Below are 24,577 nucleotides of genomic sequence, written 5' to 3'. Positions count from 1 at the left end.
GAAAATTACAGAAAAATCATTTTTTTGGAGAAGCATAATTTGGCCCCAAATTGATGAGAAGGGTCCAAAATCATACCACTGGTGAATACCCCCATTGTAATCAACATATCCAAATTTCAGATTCCCAGTTCATCCCAATCCTATTTAAGGTGGAAAAAACTTATTTTAGCCCTATTTTACTCAATTTTTGACCCCACCTCACCCCTAAAATTGACTTAGGGAGCCCCAATGTCCAGCATACAATGAGATGGTGCCACTTGAGTGTTTTTTTTTTTTGCTGATTTCGACTTTCCAACCCCATTTGACTTTTTTCCAGGGTAAAAAAAAATCGCCCCACGCCCCATGAAACACCCTGAATACCCTTTCTATAATATAGGATTTCAGCAAATGAACGTATGTAATTTCCTAGTAGGATTTCTACAAGTTTTGATTGGAAGCTTGTAAGACATACGTAAGTTGTACTCGCACTTCTGCGACTTCATTTCGGATTACATCATTAATCCGGATATCAAGTCAACTACATACGCGCCACCTTTGACTTATTGATAGGATCAGATCCCTTCTGCACCCTCTCTCTTAACAATTTCTCATTTCTCTGGTGCCACAATCCGTCGCCAAGCCAAGACTTACCCAAAATACCAACACTGTATTATATCTACCAATTGGAAAACTTTTTCAAAAAAAATATACCAAACGTACGCACACGTGAATATGTGAATCTATCCATACATTCAACTCGTAAAAATGATAAAGAGAGACTCCAGGGTTAACAAACTGGGCCAGGCAATAACATCCCCGCACTAGCCCACCACAGCGTCGTCGTCGCAAGCCCTCGCAGCAGCGCGAAACGTTGCAGCGCCGGGAATAAATAAACAGAAAGCTTTTAATTTATGTTATTGAACTCGCCCAGCAGAATAAATAAATACGTAAATAAATAAATACATATGTAAACAAGCGAGCACCATCAAGACCCGTCTCCGGTTTTAAAATAAATATCTCGCATACTTTTTCCATCTCTCAGTCTTTCTCGCTCTGCATCCCTCTCTCACTTTGGTAACTCACATTTCCGACGTGTACGTACACATCTCTCTCGTCTTCGTCTATATCTCTACTTCATATACTCTGCAGCTCTGCTCACTCCGTTCTTCTTTCACTCCATCGTACACATTATATTACTACCTAGTATTTCTCTACATACATACGTACATACGTACACATAATTAAATAAAACGCCAATACACTCCACCCCTCTTCCACTCACCTCACTCACTATAATCTCTCTCACTCGCTTCTTCGACCCATCTACGAGTACAAAACTGCTCGAAAATATACACTATTTTCCGCCTAATGCATCGCATCCCATTATAGAAAATCATCTGCGTAAATAGTGAATACCTTTCCAACCAAACTACATACACCACAAACCCCAAGTCTTCACTCGTGAAAAAAGTTTACGAAAAAAAAAAAGAAAGGAGAAGAGAAAAAATCTACCAAGGATCGAACGATATAGCCTTTCCCGGTTCGCTTTTTCTTTCACTTTTCCGCAGTCTTGACAAAGCTATTTTGACGCGAAATTACGATAAAGTACACCTTTTATGTATAAACGTACGCGTACAGCATCTCTGTAAAAAACCCTCCGCACTTTCGTCCCGTCTGCGAGAATACCACAATAACCGACGAGGTTTTTACACTATAAACCTGCGATTGCAGTCGTTAAAAAGTTTACAAGCGATTTTAGCCGTCGAATTGGCTACCTACCTACCCTTCCTGGGTATTTTATTATGCTCTTTCTCGCTCTGTTTTTGCTTCTAGAGATACGACGAGTACGTTGGAAATGCAGACTTTTATACTACTCTATACATTCAACGAGATTGAGCAAAAGGTGCTATTCGAGAAGTAATTAGTTTTGAGGTGTAATGGTTTGCTTGAAAAGGCAACTTTACATAATCTAGTATTTTTGGTATAAACATATCGCGTTTTGAGTTTATTCAATGGGTACAGTACAGAAGTCTTTTTGAATGGTGTACTATAATATTATGTTTTTCATTACAGAGACTGCAACAAACCAAAATTATTTAAATTTTTGCCCCTCCCACTCCTTTCAACAAGAGCACAACCAGCAATCAAATAAACATTCAACTTACCCCCCCCCCCCACCCCTTCACACTGACAAAAAAGCTTTATTTCAACATTTTTGCAGGCATTTTAATCTTCCTTAAAAATGAATAATAATGTTGAATATCCTAATTTTTTACTTACTTTAGATGGCGTCTCAAGAGACAGAAATTTTTTTAAACCGGACACAGATAAATCGAAAGAGTATAAAAAAACATCACTAATCAAAATTTTAGTCGTTGAAGTGAATTTTTCGATTTTAGAAGAATTTTTGAAAATTAAATTTGAGTGGTACATTGGACCAAAAATGGAGAAGAGGAAATCAAAATTTCACCAAATTGAGCTGGAAAACTAAGACTTGTTATGTAACGTATTTTCGACCTCCCCCTGCCCCCTCGAGTCGTTTGGAAACGTTTTTGAATCGTTTTGCGCAGTTTTGAAGCTTCCAGCAGATTTTTGAAAGTTGGAGCTAATTTTCAGTTGTAAAATCGCTGGAGGAATGACTTCATTTGATAGAATTTTGTAAAAATTTCAATTTTCAAACATCTGCTGCAGGTTTCAGAACTGTTTGAAATAATTCGAAACCATTTCCAATCGATTCAGGAGCTAGGTCAAAAATGAGGCACATGTCAACTTTCAGCTTTCTATGTCAATTTTATGGACTTTTGATTTTTTTTCTGAATTTTTATCCCATCAATAATCGGAAAAATGCACTCGACCTCCTGAAATTTTGACTGATGATGCACTTTTGCTCATTCGATTCGACTTTATGTCCGGTTCAAAAACTGTTCTGCCAGTTGGAATCCCCCCCCCCTTATAGAAAATGCTGTGAAGAGTCAGAGTGCATTTTTCAATTTTTGGAGAATTTTTGAAAATCTGGGATAAAAATCGAGGGAAAAAATCAAAATTTCACCAAACTGACTTGGAAATCTGAAATTTGGTATGGTACCCTATTTTTGACTTCCAAAATCGATTGGAAATGGTTTCGAACTGTTTTGAGCAGTTCTGGAGCCTTCAGCAGGTATTTGAAATTTGAAATTTTCACAAAATTTAACCCAATGAAAGTTGAAAGCTAAAATACTCTTCATACCCCAATTTCTACATTTCGAGTCGACTGAAGATGGTTTCAAACTGTTTTGAGAAGTTTTGGAGCCTCCAGCAGGTATTTGAAAACTAAAATGTTAACAAAATTTAACCCAATGAAAGTTGAAAGCTAAAATTCGCACTTCATGCCTTAATTCAAACATTTCGAGCCGACTGGAGATGGTTTCGAACTGTTTTGAGCATTTCTGAAGCCTCCAGCAGGTTTTTGAAAATTAAAATTTTCACAAAATTTAACCCAATGAAAGTTGAGAGCTAAAATTCACTTCATACCCTAATTTCGACATTTTGAGTCGACTAGAGATGGTTTTGAGTCATTTTGAAGCCTCCGGTAACTTTTTGGAAATTCCAGTTTCCCAAAATAATGTCATAAAATGTGTCGAAATGAATTTTAGCATTTATAAATGCAATTGGAGCATTCTAGTGACCCACTCGACTAATTGGGTCGTTTTTCCAAAATCAGTCTATGCCGATTCAGAATCATATGTTTTTCAATTATGAAACCACTGGAGAAGTATATGGTTTCAATCTGGAGGAAAAAGATTTCAAAAAAATGGCTTGCAATAGGTCGAGTGGGCACTAAACAAGCACCATTCACGTTGATAGGGGCTAAAGTTGATTTATAGACAGCTTTTGTGGCACTTTTTGAAAATCTGGACTTTCCAAAATATGGCTGGAGGCTCCAAAACGACTTGAAACCGCTTAAAATCTACCCAACGTGTTGAAATAGAAGTACTTGTTGAGTAAATTTTAGCTTTTCAGCTTCGTTGGGCTAAACTTCACTACAACCCACTTTCAAAAATCTGCTGGAGACTCCAGAACTGCTAAAAACGGTTCGAAACCACTTTCAATCGATTTAGGAGGTCGAAAGCAACGAACATACCAAATTTTAACTTTACAAGTTAATTTTGTGACATTTTAATTTTTTACTCGTTTTTAGTTCAAATTTAATTTTCAGAAATTCACTAAAAATCGAAAAATGACCTTTGGCTCCTAAAATTTTAGCCAGTGTTGTGTTTCTGTATGATTTTTTAATTGAGTTTTGCCTGATTGAAAAATATCTCCTGTCAGGTAAGAATATCTCCCTTGTGAGTTTGAGACCCTTTGAATAATTAAGTTCCTTTGAAAATATGATCAATTTCAATCAGCTGATTCAAAAAATGTATGGTCTTATAGCAATGGAATTTTGATTCGAAAAATCATTTAACCAATTTTCCATAATTTTGTTCAAAAAACTCTGTTCTAAAAATACATTTTCCCCCCAAATTAGAAAAGCATCACGTTGCAAAAAAAATCAACCAATCAGACAAACACAATACGAAGAAGGAAAACTGAAATTGGATATAGGCTATAGCAGCACTTCACACAGTAACATATAAAATATCATCAATATACGTGAAATATTTCTCTCTACAAATGAAAACCCTGATCGCAGAGCATTATAATACGTAGGTAAACGTGCTTTTCGACTGTTTCGGTAAATTAAATGAATCATTCATTTAGCGATGTTCTTTATAATTAAAATGATTAAATTAAATTAATGGTCGAATATCGGGGCAGTTGATTAAATAAGAACGACGATAAAGATTAACTCGCGTTATCAGTTCGATTTATCGACTAATTAGCTATCTGCTTATAATATGGTTACTTTGTAAAAAATCTCTACTTAGAAGTCAAGGTTTAGGAGGAAACGTACGTATAAATTTAGCGATAAGATGTGATGTAGAAAATTACATCGATTCGTGTACACACTACCCAGAGCTTTTTTTTTCTACCTCACGTTTCTTCTGTTATGTGTTATGATCGAGTTTTTTTATTTCATTTGTATGTTTGTATGTCGAGTGTTTATTTACGATGAGCTAATGAAGCGTTGAAAATAATAGTCAATTTTATATAGGAAATTGAATACATTTGATGGGTGGTTCGGTGGGAGGGGTGGGAGGGCTCGGATGAGGTGGAATTTTCCATAAATTATTAGTGTGGAGTGGTCACGTGTTGGATCATGTGGGTGAGATAGTTTCTGTGGACTGTTGATTGAGTTAGGTGAATTGGTGGGTGAGAGGGGTGATTTTTTGAACAGGTTGTCAAACGAAAGAGGGTCGTCAACTGTCCTTTGAGTTTAGCTCGTGCCTCGTTAAATTGTAAAGACACCAACCTCGAACCGGTTGTCAGGAGGAGAAAGAGGATTGCTTCTGTTGAGAGGAAATTCACCCTGCAATGCCATCGACCTCGAACCTTGAGCTGAGATTCGTTCATTACTATTTTGGGTGCCTCTACAAAGCAATGAACTGTTGCTCGATGATCTTAAAGTTGGAAATATTTGTCACATGAGGCTGTAGTGACGTTCTTTGATATAAATACCCTACTTGGTCTTCCAAGAAATGCTGATAATCTAACCATTTACTCTTCAACTCTCGATAGAGTCGTCACTGATTGGCCAAAGATGGAATAATGTAAGAAAATTGATTACATAAATCGAATGCGATTATCCGAAATTGTAACTGGTATAACTTTTTTCACGTACAGAAATCAGTTTTTTTTAATGACGTACAAGCAATATTTTTTTATCTTAAGCATGACGCAGAAACCTGCCTATCTTAATCTGGTCCGAAAATAGTTCACGAAAAATTTACTTAACCCTCGACCTTATCATAATTTTCCGTCTAGAAATTGACGGTAATTTTTTTCGAGACCTTTTTTTAATTCGTTCGACCTAAATTTTTATCTTTTTTGGCGGCCTTTGCAGCCTCTAAAATTGTATAATAGGTCATCGAACCATCGAGATTTTTATTTTTTCTCCACTCTGTAGCGTATAAATAGAGAATCATAGCCACGTGTGTTGATAAAAAAAAAATACAGGCTAATGAAGCACCACCAGAGGGTTATTATTTGAGAACTCTTCATCCACGAGACTTATTTTCTATGTACCTCTTTTCACATAAATAAATATAACTATATATTGTACGTGTACTATAAAATGTGATGTAGAATACACGTATCGAATGAATCGAATATTTGTTTATGAGATTATCGTCTCGGCAGGGAGTTGAGCTCTCTCATCGTATATACGTGTAGGGTAAATTCGAGTCGAGCAGATTTAATGATTACCAAAAGGACCCAGGGGGAAGACGTACGTATACTTATAGAGAAATACATTTCGTATTTGTAATTTGGTCGACTCGTCGTATATTGAAATTGGAATATGTTGCTATAATTATGTACTGAATAACGAAATACGAAATAACTAATATAATGAAATTTAATCATCTAACTATTAACGATAAATTTATCAATTAGAAACTAGCAATTGGTTTTTTTTATCGCCTTTATTTTTCCTTTATTTGAAAAGTTATTAATATTTATTTCGTATACTTATACTTAGATAAGAATAAGTAAGAGACGGTTAAATATGTACAATTTGCTCTCGGAATTCTGACTGCAGAGTCGAGAGTTATTGTTCTATTATCTGAGAAATTTTTCCAACATGACGAGAGCTGAAACGTCAACGTTAATTTTATTCCGCTAATTTTATATTATACAGAACATGTCGAGTTTTCGCGAGTATTATAAATTCGTTTCTAGCGAGCGTCTTTTTGCATACAGAAGAAACAAACAGCTATGGAAGTATTTTAATTATTCGGGTATTTCTTAAATGAATAGAAAAGAGTTGGATGTGCGAGTATGATATTAGTTTGATGCATGCAATGATGATGATGAGGATGACATGCTTTAATGCTTTTTTCAAGTCGAACTTTTCGTCGACATTAAGAATTTTAGATATGCCAACGTTTTGTTTCGATGAGATTGCTAAGAAAATACGAGTATGTTGGTTGTTCGAGGATTGTGTACTGTGAAAATTGTGGTTTCAGTTTGTTTGAGAAGAGTATCTAGTTTTGGAGACTTTGATGCCATTTTTGGTCATAATATTGTCGAAAAATACATTTTTTTATGAAGTAAAATTATCAAAAAATTACAACTTTTTGTGAAAATTGCCAAAAAAGCACATGTTTTTTGCCAAAATGTTCAAAAAATCTCATCGCCAGAATAATTGTCAAGAAAGTCTCATTTTTGCCAAAATTTTACAGAAGTTTCTTTTTTGAAAAAATTATTTTAAAATCCCAACTTTTGTCAAAATTGTCAAAAAAGTCCTGTTTTTTTGCCAAAATTGTCAAAAAATATCTTTTTTTTTGACGTTGACAAAAAAAGTCTAATATTTCTTGTAAAAATAAAAAAAATCCTGTTGTTGGCCAAAATTTTAAAAATGCCTATTTTTGCCAAAATTATCAAAAATCTCAAATTTTTGTGAAAATTGCCAAAAAGGCACATGTTTCTTGCCAAAATGTTCAAAAAATTTTATAGCCAAATTAATTGTCAAAAAAGTACAATTTTTGCCAAAATTGTATAGAAATTTCCTTTTTGAAAAAATGATTAAAAATCCCAACGTTTGTCAAAATTGTCAAAAAAAGTCCTGCTTTTTTCCAAATTGTTGAAAAATATCTTTTTTTGACGATGACAAAAAATTCCTAATATTTTTTGTAAAAATGAACAATAGACCCTGTTTTGGAAAAAATTTCAAAAATTACTATTTTGCTAAAATTAGGCATATAAAAGTTTTTTTTGTGGAAAAAATCATTCAAAAATTTCAATTTTTGTTAAAAATGCCAAAAAAATTCCTGCTTCTGCCAAAATTATCCAAAGACGTCTTTGTTATGAGTAGGTAATTTGCCCAATCTTGGTAACTTTTTGTAAGTTTGGCTTGCTATATTTTCATTTTGATAGATTTTTTTTTTCACCAAGCATTGCGTGAATTGTAACTGAATTGCTGTGACTTCAATTTGAATTTTTTTGGCATTTTTTTTATTCACAGTGTTCATGATTACCTACAACCTTAGCTAACTTCAGTAGATCAGCGTATTGAAAACCTTTTGAACACGTTTTTTAGGGTGAAATTTGACACTTTCACTTTGTAGAGCGTCTTGTTAGCAAAACTCATGTCGTAACATAGATCGTAACAATTCAAGACAGTTATCCAGTGGGCTGCATTTCGATGAGTTTGAGGAATTTCACAAAAACGATTGATGATGGGTAAAAGGTTCGATGTAACGTGAACTCGTTATCCATGTAGCCATATCTGTAGCTTTTGGACACATTTTACCAGACACATGATTTCACGATCGAAAAGTGTGAAATTCTTCTGATGGTCTTTGAATGCGATAGAAATGAACATTATAAAAAAAAACCACGAAGAACACGTATTTTTCGGGATTTTTTGCAATTATGAGCCTTTTACAGACAAAATTTTCATTTTATGGATCGGTTGAAAGAAAGTACATGTAAAGAGACCATTTTGGTGTAAACAGTTTTGTGCGCAACCCTTCAATCCGGAGATGTGACGGTTCAAAGTTTTCTTCTGTCAATTTCACCCCCACCACTATGATATAAAATTTTGAAAAAAATTGTGTTGAAAGGCCCTTGCTTTCCCTACATATTCCACATGGTACTAGAATTTTCTCCCCACTACTCATGGATACCGATTTTTTGCCGCAAAAAACGTGTTTTTTTGGCTATACTGTCCAAAGGAAGAGGGAGGGGGTTGAGGGGCGGAAATTCAGCCCGAAAATTTTTTTGGAGGTACTCAACAATATTTCATCATAATTTTCCAAATCTGGGAACAGGGTCGTTTCACCTATTTTACCTGGGAATCCCCTTTTGACCAATTTCCAATTATGGATTGAAACAGAATAATTACCATCAAATTTTCCAGCCACAACTTCACACTCCATCAAGAATGTTCTCAAATAATCTCCCAAAATTCCATCCATCTTCAAAAACCCCAAACGTGAAAAAAATTACCTCAATTTTAGCCTATCTTATAAGTTATAACGTAATTAACAAATACTGAGTCACCTTGCGTAATAAAATTATAAAAAAATTATTAAATTTTATTATACGTCGTATCAAAGGTCACTTCAGCGGCCATGTATCTACATTGCGTACAAGTGAGTAAAAATTCGCGAAAATTACATCATAATAATTTGATAAAAACCTTCGACACAGTAGCGATGAATTTCATTTCAGCTCATCCAAACGTCTCTGTTATATTCGCGAATATTGCACACCGCCCACTTCCGGTCAATTTTCCACTCAATAATACGGTCAATTTGAAATCTATATTACTCGTAGGTCGGGACCAGACGTCACCGTCGTCGGCGAGTCTGCAATAACGATACCTTCGATTCGTCTATCGCTGGCAATATTTTCAAGGCAACTTGTTATCAATTGACTTTTGCTATATAACCTTTTGCAGCAGCCAAATTGGCCAAAGGTAGCTCTAAATTACAGGTTTATACGTCAAAACACAGAACACAGGTTCAGTCAGGTAGTATAATAGAGGGAAGACTGTGCATGTAGGTAAACATTGACTTTATTATCAAAGCTACACCGAATCAATATCTACAAATATACCCATTCTAATACTCTCTCCGAGTCTATTCAATCTTTTATATCCTCGCCATTCTTTTCATTCATTCGACTAATGATTCGTCGGGTCGTTTGCCCACCACCAGACCCAGACTACTATACTTTTTATAACGTAGGGTGACGATTTAGTCCTCTTAAACTAAGTATACGAGTTAACACCACCGCAAAATCTCTCTCTCACTGCCTCTCTGCTGCATAAATCTCGTCGACGTAACGGTAACAGTGAATGGGTTCTTTTGAAAAGCGATGAAGGGGAATTTAAAAAACTCGACACCGTGTTTTATAGACGGTGTATTGTTTAGGGATATTAGTATACTTATGGTGATGATGATTTTACGTCGAAGATCATAGATTATATACGTTGCTGGTCTATAGAGGAGAATTGATCGAATTTTTTGGACTGGAGATCCCCCCTCCCCCTTGCCCAGAGAGCTGACTTGAGCCTATGCTGAACAGTGACCTGTCATGCACTGAGGAGACCTTCAGGCAGATTGACAGGATGGCTAGAGGAGGATTGATCGAACTTTTTGGGCTGGAGATCCCCTCTTCTTCACCAGAGAGCTGACTTGAGCCTATGGGGTCATTCCATGTCAATTCGACCAAAAAGTGGTAAGGAGGGGGTCCATGATTTTTTTTGAAAATTTTCCTGTGGAAAGACCTTCCGAAGGGATGACCAATGGCGCAAATTGCTGCCCTCTAGCCCTTTTTTAAAGGCTGCTAGGGGGTGTCAAAGTTTTCAGTGAACTTGAAATATCATCAATTTCAGCAGTGGATTACTCGATAACCGCGATACCTACAAAAATGGTACTTTTTCCAATAGTTAGGGGTTTTGAAGAGCTTTTTGGCGATATCATAAAAATCAGTGTTGCCACTTTTTTTCGTACGAAAAATTAGCTCGAAAAATTTCAAAACGTAGTTTTCATATCGTTCCGACTCTCAAAAATTCTGAAAAAAATACATTATGGACGACTTTTCATGCTGAACAACATATTAAAAAATTGGGATGGCATAATTTCGTAAAGTCGATTTAAAAAAATTGAAAGTTTGCGAAAAAATGCGATTTTTTGATTTAAAACATGAAAAAAAGTTTTGAATGGCGAAGTTGACCCATTTGACCCCTATTTTTACATATACGTTGAAAAATTTGAAAACCCCCTTTCACTCGATGAAATAAACTCATCACAAAAAAATCAAAATTTGAAAAAATTCAATTTTCAATTCCTAACATTAAAAAAAGTTTAAATTCATTCTGTTGTCTTATTTTGACCTCTTTCTGACGTATTTCATGAAAAAGTTGTTCAAAATTTACAAAGGTAGATCGAAAGATATCATGCAAAAATTCATCACCTGTCAAAATTTCAAGTGCTAAAGTGCGTTTTTCGATTTTTGGTGAATTTTTGAAAATCGAATTTAGGCCAAAAATGAGGGAAAAAATCAAAATGTTACCAAATTGACCAAGAAAGCTGAAATTAGAGATATACCCTATTTTCGACATGCCAAATCGATTGGAAGTCGTTTCAACCCGTTTTGAGCAGTTCTGGAGCCTCCAGCAGATTTTTGAAACTCGAAATTCCCACAAAATTCCATCAAATTGGAGTTGTAAAGCTAAAATTTATTCTAAAAACTAATTTCAAAACGCTACGAAGTACTGCAGGTTAATTTCAAGTCGTTTTGGATCCTCCAGCGACTTTCTGAAAATTCCTGAAGCCTCCAGCAGATCTTTGAAACTTTAAATTTTCACAAAATTTCATCAATTGGAGATGGAAAGCTGAAATTTACTCTACACTCTAATAAAATACCCTCTGAAAACGACTTCTGGTGGATTTCAAGTCATTTTAGGAGCCTCCAACGACTTTCTTGAAAATTACTGGAGCCTCCGGTAGATTTTTGAAACTTGAAATTTCCCCAAAATTTCATCAAATGGAAATGGAAAGCTGAAATTTACTCTACTCTCTAATAAAATACCCTCTGAAAACGACTTCTGGTGGATTTCAAGTCATTTTAGGGCCTCCAGCAACTTTTTTGAAAATTACTGGAGCCTCCAGTAGATTTTTGAAACTTGAAATTTCCCCAACATTAATTTATCAAATAGAGTTGGCAAGCTGAAATTTACTTCGCAGACTACATGGTGGTTTCAAATGGTTTTGAAGCTTCCAGCTACTTTTAGGAAATTTCAATTTTCCAAAAAAACGTCATACAACCTTTCAAAAAGTTGCTGGAGGCTCCAAACCGACTTGAAATTCACCAGCAGTCAACTTCGTGACGTATTAAAATTAGTTTGCAGTTCGACTCTCCATCTTGGTTTGATGAAATTTTGGGGAAATTTCAAGTTTCAAAAATCTACTGGAGGCTCCAGTAATTTTCAAAGAAGTCGTTGGAGGCTCTAAAATGACTTGAAATCCACTAGAAGTCGTTTTCAGAGAGTGTTAAAATTAGAGTGTAGAGTAAATTTCAGCTTTCCATCTTCATTTGATGAGATTTTGTGAAACTTCAAAATTTCAAAAATCTGCTGGAGGCTTCAGGAATTTCCAAAAAGTCGCTGGAGGATCCAAAACGACTTGAAATTCACCTGCAGTACTTCGTAGCGTATTGAAATTAGTTTTTAGAATAAATTTTAGCTTTACAACTCCAATTTGATGGAATTTTGTGGGAATTTCGAGTTTCAAAAATCTGTTGGAGGCTCCAGAACTGCTCAAAACGGGTTGAAACGACTTCCAATCGATTTGGCATGTCGAAAATAGGGTATATCCCAAATTTCAGCTTTCTTGGTCAATTTGGTAACATTTTGATTTTTTCCCTCATTTTTGGCCTGAATTCGATTTTCAAAAATTCACCTAAAATCGAAAAACGCACTTTAGCACTTGAAATTTTGACTGGTGATAAATTTTTGCATGATCTTCCGTTCTACCTTTGTAAAGTTTGAAAAAGTTCGTGCAAGTCCTATGCTAAAATGCAAAATCTGCGATTTCGACTGACCTGTCAATCAAAATGGCCACCATTTTGTAAGTAAGGCAAACATTTTTTTTGGCAAGTTTGCTTTAAAATGTTCCTTAGGATGTCCCCTTTAAGAAAAATGTTATCCCGGAGGATCGGTGGGGTGGATGGGGTGCAATTACTCTTATTGTCATATGCCGGACTATCAGTGATGTCAGCAACCGGAGGAGTTCTCAGTGATGTCAGTCATTGGAGGATGCCTGAATGAAGTCTTTTCTCAATGCTGTTGGCAATTGCAGGTTTCTCGCCAATGAAATCATCTCGGGAAGACAATCATTTTTTGTGATTGGGATTCCCCCCCCCCCCACCAGCTGACTTGAGCCCATGCCGACCTGCCATGCACTGAGGAGACCTTCAAGCAGATCGACAGAACTGCTCAGTGATGCCAGAAAGTACATTCAGAAGGCTGACTTCGCTGAGGGGATCTCTGGATTTGAATCCGGAGGTTCCCTCAGTAATGTCAGCGACTGGAGGTTTCCTCAGTGACGTCAGTAATTGGAGGATTCCTCAGTGAAGTTTTTCCTCAATAATATGGGCAACTGGGGGTTTCCAAAAATGAAGTCAGCTCTCTTGGGACGACAATTGGCCAACTCAGGGAGCAAGATGATGATCTGCGAAGCTCGCAATTGCAGATATCGAGGGAATACCAATACTTCTACTAATCTAACGCATTAGGTAGGTATATATGAAATTAAAGTGACAATGACTTACCCTTTCCTCTTCTCTGATCATCTCAGCGATACCAGGTTTAATCTCCATATCATCGGCGACGCTCGACGTGCTAGGTAAGGTGGGCGGTGGCGGTGGTATTGGCAGTGGCGCCATATTCGATGGTGACTGAGGAGTAGACGATTGCGACGGACGTCCAGCCTGACTCTGACTTTGCTGCTGTTGATGCTGTTGTTGTTGCTGTTGCTGCGAGCACGACGTCGACGACGCATTATGCGTCGATGTCATACCGTTGCAAATGCTAGTAGTGCCAATGGACGACGACGAAGGAGACGTAACCAATTCCAAAGCTCTGGACGGTGAATTGATAACACTAATCGTATCCTCTCCGGTACTCGTACTACTTCTATCGGCCGAAGCTCTTCGGCGTTTTTTACTCGGCGGTTGTCCGCTATTGGCCGACGAATTACTTCGGCTAGGAGATCTGGCCACCGTTTCGGCCGCCGATGTCGGACTTTTGCTATCTCTTTGGGCGAAATCGTGCTCGTTACTCACATCCGCAAGGCCTCTGATTTTCAACGATTCGGCTACTTTCAACAACGGTGCGATTTGTTCTTGGCAAACGTTTATTTCGCCTTTGTACATGAATTCGACCGCAGCCTTGAGCTCGGTCCATTTGATATCTTTTAAAATGACGATCGGATGCTTGCAAGGGTTTTCGAAGAATAAAGCTTGAAAGTACGGACTGCAGGCGGATAGCACCATTTTATGCGCTTTGACGGTGTGACCGTCGGCGCAGGCCAATGTCACGTCGACGAAAGACTCGTTCTGTAAGAGCTGGTCGAATACATTGGTCAAATTACTCTGGTAATTGTTCCATCGCAGGCAGAACAATTGCGGCGTTTGTTCGTCTCCGCCGCCGCAGGGGCCTCCGCCACCATGGCTGTGGCTGTGACTGTGATTATTGCCGACAGCCGGCTGCGTTTCGTCGCCACCTTCTGAAGAGGCGATCATCGAATTTTCCATCACGTTGTAACGTCGTCTTCTACTCTGATGGTTGGTTTTTTTCTCACCTAAATACAGCTCTCAGCTCTTCCAGCCTTTTTCTGTAAAATACCAAACGCACAAAACAAACCGATAATTTAATACACGATCAAAATATAGAATAATTTCTACAGTCTCTATATAGGTAATTATTGTCCAATTTTTTCTCAAAAAATTTTCAAAGCCACCACTTCGTACCACCGTCAAATAACGAGATTATATACGTCATCGAAAAACACCACAATTTTTTCAAATGCCACCGCACCACATACACCGTCAGATGAATTTTAGCACAAAAAAGCAACGTCTAGATAAGTCACACTTCACAAAAAAATTCCAAATTTTTCGAATAAATTCGCTCGAAAAAACTTTTAACCCTTTGATTCGGGCTCGTATTTATAATAAAATTAATACGAAAACTATAAACCGCCGCACAGAACAAATAAATATATATAAAATTCTCGACTCTCGCGAACGCTCTCTCGGTATAATAAATTAATAATCGATGCTTATTAATTATTCACAAAATATTTACGCGACGATTTCGCGATTACCGTTTTCGAATAGTACACGACCAACAACGATACCGACGATATTCGCGTAATACTGTGAAAATAACCAAAAATATCTCGAGATCATATTCTTTCAATTGGGAAAAAATTCTCTCGACGAAAAAAACCTTTATAAAAAATATTACCGAATTAATTTTTGCAAATCAATCGTAAAAAATTATCGAAAAAAAAAACTCGCGTTGTTTTTTTCTCGTCTACTCGATAATCTCGCAACACGGGCCTTATTAGGCGCTCGAATGACAACGTACTGAATGAAAACGTTTTTCCTCGCACTAAACTCCTCTCGCATTCGGTATGGCATGGCAGGCGCGGCAGGGGCAACGTGAATAGGACGAGTTATACACGAGCCGACGTCTCCGCCCCACCTCACCTCCTGCCCGAAGCGACGCACCTAGCGTTGCCCCTCCGCGCCCCTCACGCAGCCGCGAACGTCTATTGCGCACGCCTCTCTTCGCCCTCCTCCCCACCCCGCAGGTGACTCGCAACAGGGCCGGCCGCCGTGCGTCTAGCGGGGTACGTGAAACACCCGCCCCCTGCAGCCCCCCACCACCCCATTCCCGACCGACGCTCCTACCACGCCGCCGTATATACGAGAAAAAAAAAACACGACACAGCGCGTCGTCGTTCAACACGCATTAAATATACAAAAGTAACACCTGCGTTATATCCATAACTATTAGAAATATACACATAATCGGCTCTCTACTGTACTCTTCCTCGCGTTGCTGCCTCTCACTCTCGCACCCTTCTTGCGCCCTATTACGTTGTCTCTCTCTCACTCGCACTGTGTGCAGGCGCGGTGGCGGTGGCGCTTCCCCCCTTAATTTTTTTGCGCTCTATAGATGCATGTACATTGTAGTACCTACTACATCTAGTACATTACTCTGTCGGTACATTACTTTACATTGTGCCTTGTGGAGTAGCGCAGCACAACATTATACAGGAGTAGGTAAAAAACAAAATATCATGTGCTATGTGCTATGCACTGTGCCTTACATACTTACATACATATGTAGCATGTTATTCTTTTGAATGACTTGCATCATGCCGTGTACCTATCCCAATTCACCTATTCAGTACACTCGACACATACCTCCACTACGACCCCTTCGTCTATTGTGAAGCTTCACCCTTTCCATAACAGAGCTATTTTGCTCGTAACCCTTTGGCAATTCTGCTACAGCATCGTGTACGTTACAAGTGTGAAATCCATTCGCACCTCGTATGTAGTTGTCCCATACGGTGCACTCTTACAGGCGCAAGGTACATGAGGATGTTTTTTTTTTCAATATTTAAATTAGCCCATTAACCCTTATATTGCAGTACATTTCATATTGTGATTTTCAATTTCATTTTCGGTGATATTTGTAAAAAGGAAAACAAAAATTAAATACTTGGGAAATCGTCGATGCTATAACCAAATGGAAAATTTTTAATGGTTGATTAAAGTACCACCCTTTCTTACCGCTATAAGGACAAACGTTGATGGAATTTCAGATGAATGGAAAATTCCAAATAAATAAAATATGAATTACACAGCAAAAATTTCACTAGATGAAAGCTAACTTTTTTCTGTATCAAGTATTTGTGAAATGATGTTAAAACTCGTAATACCGATAAGATGATTTTTTCTCTCAAAATTTAAAAAGAGATTGTAACAAAGAATTCAATTCATGTTCGTCACATTTTTTGACCAATTTTCTAATAAATGCTGCTGGTCTCTTCTTTACTTATTTGTTTCATATAGGGTGTCTCACAAAATTTCAAAATAAAAAAGTAGGTAGGATTTTAGCAGGACATTTTTTAAACACGTTGGATTTTTTAAGTAAGGAAGAGGGTGGGGAAAATTTACATTCAAATTTTTCGCTTTTCTGATGTCTTCATCAAACATCCAAAAATTTTTTTCCAAGCAAGTGGATGTGGAAAATATAATTTTATCGATTTCAATGAATATCCATCTGATTATATTAAAGACAAATTTATTGAGTTTTTCAATTTTTTCAAAAAACTTGTTCAAGGTGAAAAGAGTTGATTTTTCCAGCTTAAGCTTCATTCAAATTTTAATAAAATGGCGCTAATCCTCCAAATGTGAGCCGATTTCCCCAAAAATTTGCATGCTGAATTCTCAGAACATACTTTTCAAGAAAATCAACAATAAAATTTTTTCAAACTGTTTTTTGTAGCTGCTCTATTTTTTTAACCTTAAATTTAGGGTCAAATGAATCGTTCGCGAACTTTTTAACCACCACAGGCGACTTCTGCACACTGAGTACTACCAATATCCATAAAAAATCAATTTTTTGGACCTTAACCCGGTCTTCTTGTGACAGGTCACATATACATGAGACCATTACCAGAAAATCATGAATTCGTTTTATGGTTCACAGATGGCTTTAAAATCTAATTTGAATACGCAGGCAATGCTTTTTCTTTTGATGGTGGAGTTACCAACTTCAAAGCTCACAAATATTCTTCTATTTTCAATCTGTAGAACTTACTGCCGTAATCCACTGCCAGTAAAACATCTCATATACCTCCAAAATCCCTCACAAAAAATTCCTAATTCAATCAGACTCACTTTCTGCACTTTTATCAATTCAAAACAAATTTTTAGAACATCAAATTGTTCATAAGAGCCATCAAATCATTTATAAACCGCAGACCACCGATATAATTATCATATTTATGTTTGTCCCAAGTCATGTAGGCATTGATGGAAAGGAAACGGAGGAAAAGATGAGTCGGCTAAAACAGCTGTTACCCCCCCTTCCCTCCCTCCAAAAATTGATTTTATTTTTCACCTATAAGGTTCTTGTTAATGTAATGAAATTGGACAAAGGAAAAACTTTTTTTAAGGTAACAAATTTTTTAAAAATGTAAAAAAAATGAATTGAAAATTTGAACAACAAAAATAATATAGGGTAAAAGCAGGTAATATGGAGCAGCTAGTAATATGAGGTACCTGCTTTTTTCATAGTCTATGGGTGCTATCCAACAGGAAAACATTTAAGGAGTGTTTTTAAATGATTCTAATGTAAGATGATCTGACCAGATCCAAAGGCGATTGGTCACCTGTATTTTTTTTATTCGTCGGTGGTGTCTTTTTCATGCAGCCGCAAGAAAGATACGTCAAGTTTTTTGAACTTTTTCATGAAAAAGAGTCGTTTTTCTCATTTGAAAAAAAAAAATAGAACATTTTTGACGTTAAAATTTTCACATGTTGGTAATATGGGGTACCTCGTTTTTTCGCAGGTTTTTGACATATTCTGAACCAAAAATGCCTAAAAAAGAACGAAAAGACTGACAATATGTGTAAACATGATAAATAAAAATCATTTTTCCTGTTTGTTTTATTCATTTATTTTCATTTTTACAAATATGTACTTCATGTTATCTGAAACTTTTTGGTAAATTTTCAACAATTTCTTCGGAAAATCAAAAAATTATGAGAAAAACCATGGTTTGTGCGTGACATAAATGTAAAAATTGGGAAAAAAATTATTTTTTGGCCTTTTAAAAGTCATTTCATTGTAGTTTTTATTGGTACCCCATACAGGGTGCCCAGAAATATCAAGTACCCTTAAGAAAGTTTTTCATTAAAAAAATAATCATGTACTATCATTATTATCATTCACTGTGACCAACCGAAGTATTTTAGTAGAAAACTTTTTTAGGGGTACTCGATATTTCTGGGCACCCTGTATTACCTGCAACTTTATGAAATGTTTGATTTTGAACTTTATTTTCAAACAGTACCTAATTAAAGATAGTAAAAGTGATTTTTCCGGGCCACAATTTTATCACGAATAAATAAATGTTTGAATTTTCGATTGTCGCCAAAATTTTTTATTTTTCATCAATTTCTCTTTGTTCAGGAAGAGTTTGAATCTATGTACCCCATATTACCTGCGCTTACCCTACCAATTTTTCAAAATGAAACGGCGAGTTTTAAAATATAATAAGTAAAAGATCTCTCTCGAAAATTAGTATTCCAAATTGTGTATAAACAATACTCTCATCTTCAACACAAATATGACACATATCAAATCATTTGGATATAGAACAAAAGAGCTTACATGTAGTTTCATTGGGACTTGATCCACTCAAATCAATTTATAATACTAATTAAAAATACTTCCTACAGATCAAATAGAAGAGAAGATGTGATTCTAGCCAGAATTCAAATCAGACATATGACATTGACACACAGATCACTTTTTACTGAAAAATCCCTCAAAAAATGTGACACGTGTAATGAGAATGTGACAATCCAACACATCATAGAATCATGTAAAGTATATGAGAAAATCAGAAGCGAAACACTTGGGGTAAATTTTAAAATATTCATACAAGTACATGAAGATGAAGAAGAAATGTGTGTAAAGTTGTTCCTGTGCAGGGATTTATGATTTGTTATAACTTATCTGTTTTGCTTTGTTAAATTTTGTTATATTTTTATTATATTATTTTTATGAATTTTGCTATTTATGTACTTTTGTTGAGACTATTTTGTTGTTATATTTTTGTTATTTGTTATTTAATTTCTATTGTTGGATTGTTAATGTAGAAGGTCCCAAGATTCCGGACGTCATAAAATAAAACTTTTGACGATGATGATGATCAAATTTAAATGATGACTGTTTTTTTTTTAAATTCGAAATTTAGAAAAATAGGAAAGCTCTTGAAAAACAGTATTTGGAGAGGTATAAAAAATGATGTTGTTTTGTGTGATAAATGAAGAAGTTTATTACCTATTTTTAGCTTCAAAATGTTGAAATTCAAGATGATGATTTTTTTTAAATTGAAAATTGAAAAAGAAAAGCAAATGAGCCTGAGTGAAGCAAGGCCAAAAGCGTTCAAAAATTCATATTTTGAGAGGTAAAAAAAGTTTCTTTATATGGAGTGAGAAGTTTATTTTTCTGATTTGAACTTTGAACATTTCTTGAATTTGAACAATAAGGAAGTTTTCTAGCCAGAAAAAAGAGCAAATGAAATGTGTAGTTCAAGTCCCAAGTCGACAGATGAGCCCTTTTCTACGAAATTTTCCCAAAATTCCAGAAAAAGGAGAAATGAATTTGAAAATTTGAAATTTGATTTTAAAAAAAAACAGTACTTTTTGATGAAAAATGATAAAAATCAGGACTTTAGCATAGCAGGAGTAGCAGGACCGTTAGACATCTACAAAAGTCAATCAATGAGATTGAATATTTTTCAAAACTTTTCCTAATTTATCTTTAAAGATTGTTGGGTAAGTAGAAGTAACTCAAGTAAGTATCTATACCTATGTCAGACCTCAGACTTGAGGATAAAAGAGAACAAATGCTGGGGAAATGATTTTCCAGTACACTTATTTTAATTTTTATGAACGTTTAGGTTTCTGAAAAATGAGCGAATCTCACGTTTTTCTTACAGCAGGACACCCCCCCCCCCCTAAGCTATCAAATTTTGAAATAGTCGGAAAAGTCGAAAACTTTTAATAAACTGGTAAATTGTAAAAATTTTAAGTCTTGATAAAGAAGCTATTTTGCCGACTGTTTTGAAACTTGAATTACACATTTTTGAAAGCTTTTGCTCTCGCTTTCTGTTTCTGAATTTCTGTACTAGTATTACATGAAAAATTGTGGAGAAATTAACTTTTTGTAAAGAAAAGTTCTCAATAATTTCCTTTTTGAATTATAAATTTTTGAAAACTTTGGTCTTTGCTCCGCTCAGGCTCATTGGTTTTTCTGTTTCAAAATCAAACTTTCAAAAAATCTATTTTTCAGACTCAAAAAATGTATTCCTTACATAAAAAACACCTTTTTTTTACTTCTCGAAACTCAAATTTTCAAAAGCTTTTGCCCTCACTTCATTCGGGCCCGTTCGATTTTTTTTCAAACTCGGAATTTCAACAAAAAAAAATCATTCAAATTCTACAATTTTGGAACTGAAAAAATCAGACTCTTTCATTAAAAAAACATTGTGTTTTCACCAATCAAAATACGAATTTTTGAGAGATTTTACCCCCTCCTCCTCTCTATGCTCGGTCATATTTGTTTATCTTTTACAAAATAAAAAAATCTCATGTTTGAAGCTTCTGAGACATTAAAAATTGAGCTTAGAAAATGATTTTTTTTTCATAAATCGTGATTTGAAAGTTAGTTTGAATAATTTGGACCTTTCGAAATCCACAGCTTTCTATTTGACGCAGAATCTCCCAGTAACACACACCCATAAATCTTCAGAACTGATCCCCATAGTGTAACTTCATGCAAATCATCATAAAATTACAAAAATCAATCCCAGGCGATGTGTTTAAAACAATCTACACGTAAGTATACGTATAATAATTCTCACCACATGAAAAATATCACTTAAGTAGCGTACAACCCATCAATCAAATTCACACCATGCATCGTACCATTTTTTCCACCCAACTGAACCCCTCCTCGCGTAGTTTTTTCACATTTAAAACCTTTCTCGATCAATAACCTTTAAAAGCCATCTCAAATTACTCTCTTCACGCCCATATTTAAAATCTGCCCAAACCTAAAAAACAACGAATATTGCACGACTAAAACTAAATATGTAGTCTCAAAATAATAATAATAGTAAAAAAAAAATCGTCCTCGTATTATACGATGCGACGTGTCCATATAGCATACTATAGTATAGTATACCCATCTCGTAAATTCGACGATAATAATTATTATTATTTGCAACAGTCGCGTAATCAACGCAACTGCCCAATAACGCGGGAAAAAAATCAAAATTAATTAATTTTTCGACTACGACGTTGAAATACAAATCACAATTAAAATTTATTATGTAGAGAATTTTACGAATAAATTTATTATCGTCGAGTTTATTATAGCAATAACGTCGATTGTTTTTTTGTTTTTCGTGTGTGCTGCGCTGTGCAAGAACAAGTACCTAGTACAAATACATGTGTAATGTTAATGCATGTACGAGTGTAGTGTGTTGTATGTACTATACGAGTCGAGTATAAATGGTATATAACTTAATCGTATGTACTTATATTATGACTACATGCAGCGTGAGTTTTATAAATATTTTTCGAAATTGGAAAAAAAAAGATCCTTGAAAAATGCAACGATAATGACGATTTTGATGCAGTGTTACGCTCATTGCTCTTGATGAAGTTTTTAACAGAGGGTGAGGATGCGAGAGGAAATGTTATTTAATTTTTCGAACTTTTTGGCTGATTTTTCTTTCAAAAGCAATTTTCATCATATTCCAATCCTATTTCACGAATCAGAATTTTGTCATTTTTTTATCCTATACTTAATGATCGAATACTTCGAAGAATTGAAATTTTCTCAATAGTCCAGGAAAAGTAGCCGAAAAAAGGAGGTCATATTAGCAAACGTGAGATAGAAAATTGAATATTGGTATACTGGTCCATTTTTATGAGGTAGACGCGGATCTGAGGTGGCTCTTTGCGTAAGATTCATTGGAAGTGTCCATCAAATGTGGTTTTTTTTGCGAGAAATTTACTATAAAAAACCAACTTTAATCTGGTCGAAATTGCAAACAAGTCCTGATTTTTTGCCAGAAATTTGAAAAAGTTTCCATTTTACAACCAAAGATTATTAAAATCCTGATTTTTTGCCAAAAATTGAAAAAAATAAAGTCCTGATTTTAGTTAAGTATTTAAAAAAGTCAAGATTTTTTTGTCAAAAACATAACAGAGCCTCGGTTTTTTGCCAGAATTGAGAAAGTCCTGATTGTTTTTCAGGATTTCAAAGGAGTCATGATTTATGTCAGAAAGAAAAACTCTCAATTTTTCAGCCAGAGTTCGAAAAAAGTCCTGATTTTTGCCAGAAATTTGAAAAAGTTTCCATTTTACAACCAAAGATTATTAAAATCCTGATTTTTTGCCAAAAATTGAAAAAAAAAGAAAGTCCTGATTTTAGTTAAGTATTTAAACTAGACAGCTAAGCAAAGCTTAGCTGCAAAGTGTGCGTAGCTAGCTGCCTTTCCTACAGCTATAACCGTTATTACATCTAGGTAGTGCATAAGTGAATCAACCATGTCACAGTGATGAGAATTTTTGAAACTCTCACTGCTTCAAAATAATAATTGTTTTTCAGTGTTTTCATATTTTCCAAATTACAATAGGTATTTCAGAATAATTTATAAGCTTGTATTGCTTCTAAATTAAGAAATGTCTAGTTGTTTTTCATAGTTTGCATTGTTTTAAAATTTACAAAATTTCAAATCGATTTCCCGAATTCCCCATCGCTACAATTTCATAAAGTTTTCAATAAATTTTCAGAATTTTGCATTGCTGCTGAGTTAGGAAATTTGCAATCAATTTTTAGAATTCACATTGCCTCTAAATAGTCAAATTTTGAATAATTTTTCAGAATTCTTATTGTCTTTAAATTAAAAAATTTCAAATTCAATTTTCAAGTTCATATTGTCCACAAATTGTAAAACGTTTACTCAATTTTTGGAATTCACATTGCCTCCAATTTTTCAGAATTCTCATCTTCTTCATAAATATTACAATACTTATTTCATATAATTTTCAAGTTCACATTATCTGCAACTTACAGAACTTTTAATCAATTTTTGGAATTCTCAGCGTCTCTAAATACAAATTTTCATATTATTTTTTTTAGAATTTCCATTGTCTTCAAATTTATAAATTTTCAAACCAATTTTCAGAACTTGCTTTTTATTCTAAATTAAGAATTAAATCTTATAAAATACCTACCTATGTTAAGAAGTTGCATTGCCTATTACACTAAAAAAATATGGGTAATTTTTACAAAAAAATTTAACTAAATACTCACAATTAAGTACCAGATCCCATTCAATAATTTTTACTGTAATCGTATACCTAGTAAAACTTATCATTTTAATAAATTTTGCTATAGGTACCAATAGTAAAAATCATTTTGTTTTAATAATTTTTAATAAATCATGATAATAAAAATTACATGTTTCAATTGTACAAAAATTAGTTTAATTTCTCATTTTGAAGTAATTTTTAAATTATAAGTAAAAAGTTAAAAATTATTCATGTCAAGTAATTCTTACTTTATACTTATGGTTATAGGTAGACAAAAAATTAATGAAATGAATTTTTAGTTAGCAAATGATATCATAATTCATAACTCAGTTTCAGCATTATTTTTGCCTCATTACCATGTACTACATAGTAACTCCAAAGCATTTACCTATCCAATTTTCCTACGAAAAATCCGTCACCTACCTACTTACCTCACGGGGATTCGAACCTGGGTCCCTAAATTTCCTATTCCTACCTACATGCCCTAACCACTCAGCCACAACTTTGCTACGAGGGTTAGGGCATTAAAATAATATATTTGTTTGGTAAACGCCCCACCAAACCACGCCCACTTGGAATTTACAGCTAACAGACTGGGGGTGTAACAGGGTACAATGAAACACAGCTGGTGATGGAATGGACTGGGGGTATAGCAGGGTACAATGAGCGGCAGGTGTTCTACAAGTCCCCTTTTCCCTTTTTTAGGATTTAATGCATTAAAATAATGAACTAAAATTGCAATTACTCAGCAATTACCCATCCGAATTGAATGAAAATTAATCTATTCCCTCCGCCTTAATGA

At 35.1% G+C, this 24,577-nt stretch overlaps 1 protein-coding gene across 4 annotated transcripts in view; it reads right to left on the bottom strand.

Moving 5' to 3' along the window:
* Positions 1-24,577, bottom strand: part of LOC135844076 (protein bric-a-brac 1-like) — a 282,447-nt gene that overhangs the window by 180,898 nt on the left and 76,972 nt on the right. For all 4 annotated transcript variants that reach the window (XR_010558441.1, XM_065362176.1, XM_065362175.1 and 1 more), the window contains exon 4: positions 13,402-14,465. Coding sequence is in view for 3 of the 4 variants with exons in the window: in XM_065362176.1 (XP_065218248.1) it covers positions 13,402-14,385 (984 nt within the window). In the remaining variant the exon portion in view is untranslated. The remainder of the gene's footprint in view (positions 1-13,401; positions 14,466-24,577) is intronic.

The sequence above is a fragment of the Planococcus citri genome, chromosome 4, assembly GCF_950023065.1.
Source record: "Planococcus citri chromosome 4, ihPlaCitr1.1, whole genome shotgun sequence".
In the NCBI taxonomy this organism is placed as follows: Eukaryota; Metazoa; Arthropoda; class Insecta; order Hemiptera; family Pseudococcidae; genus Planococcus; species Planococcus citri.
Note: the sequence above shows the minus strand (reverse complement) of the source record. Positions and strands in the feature narration are given on the sequence as shown.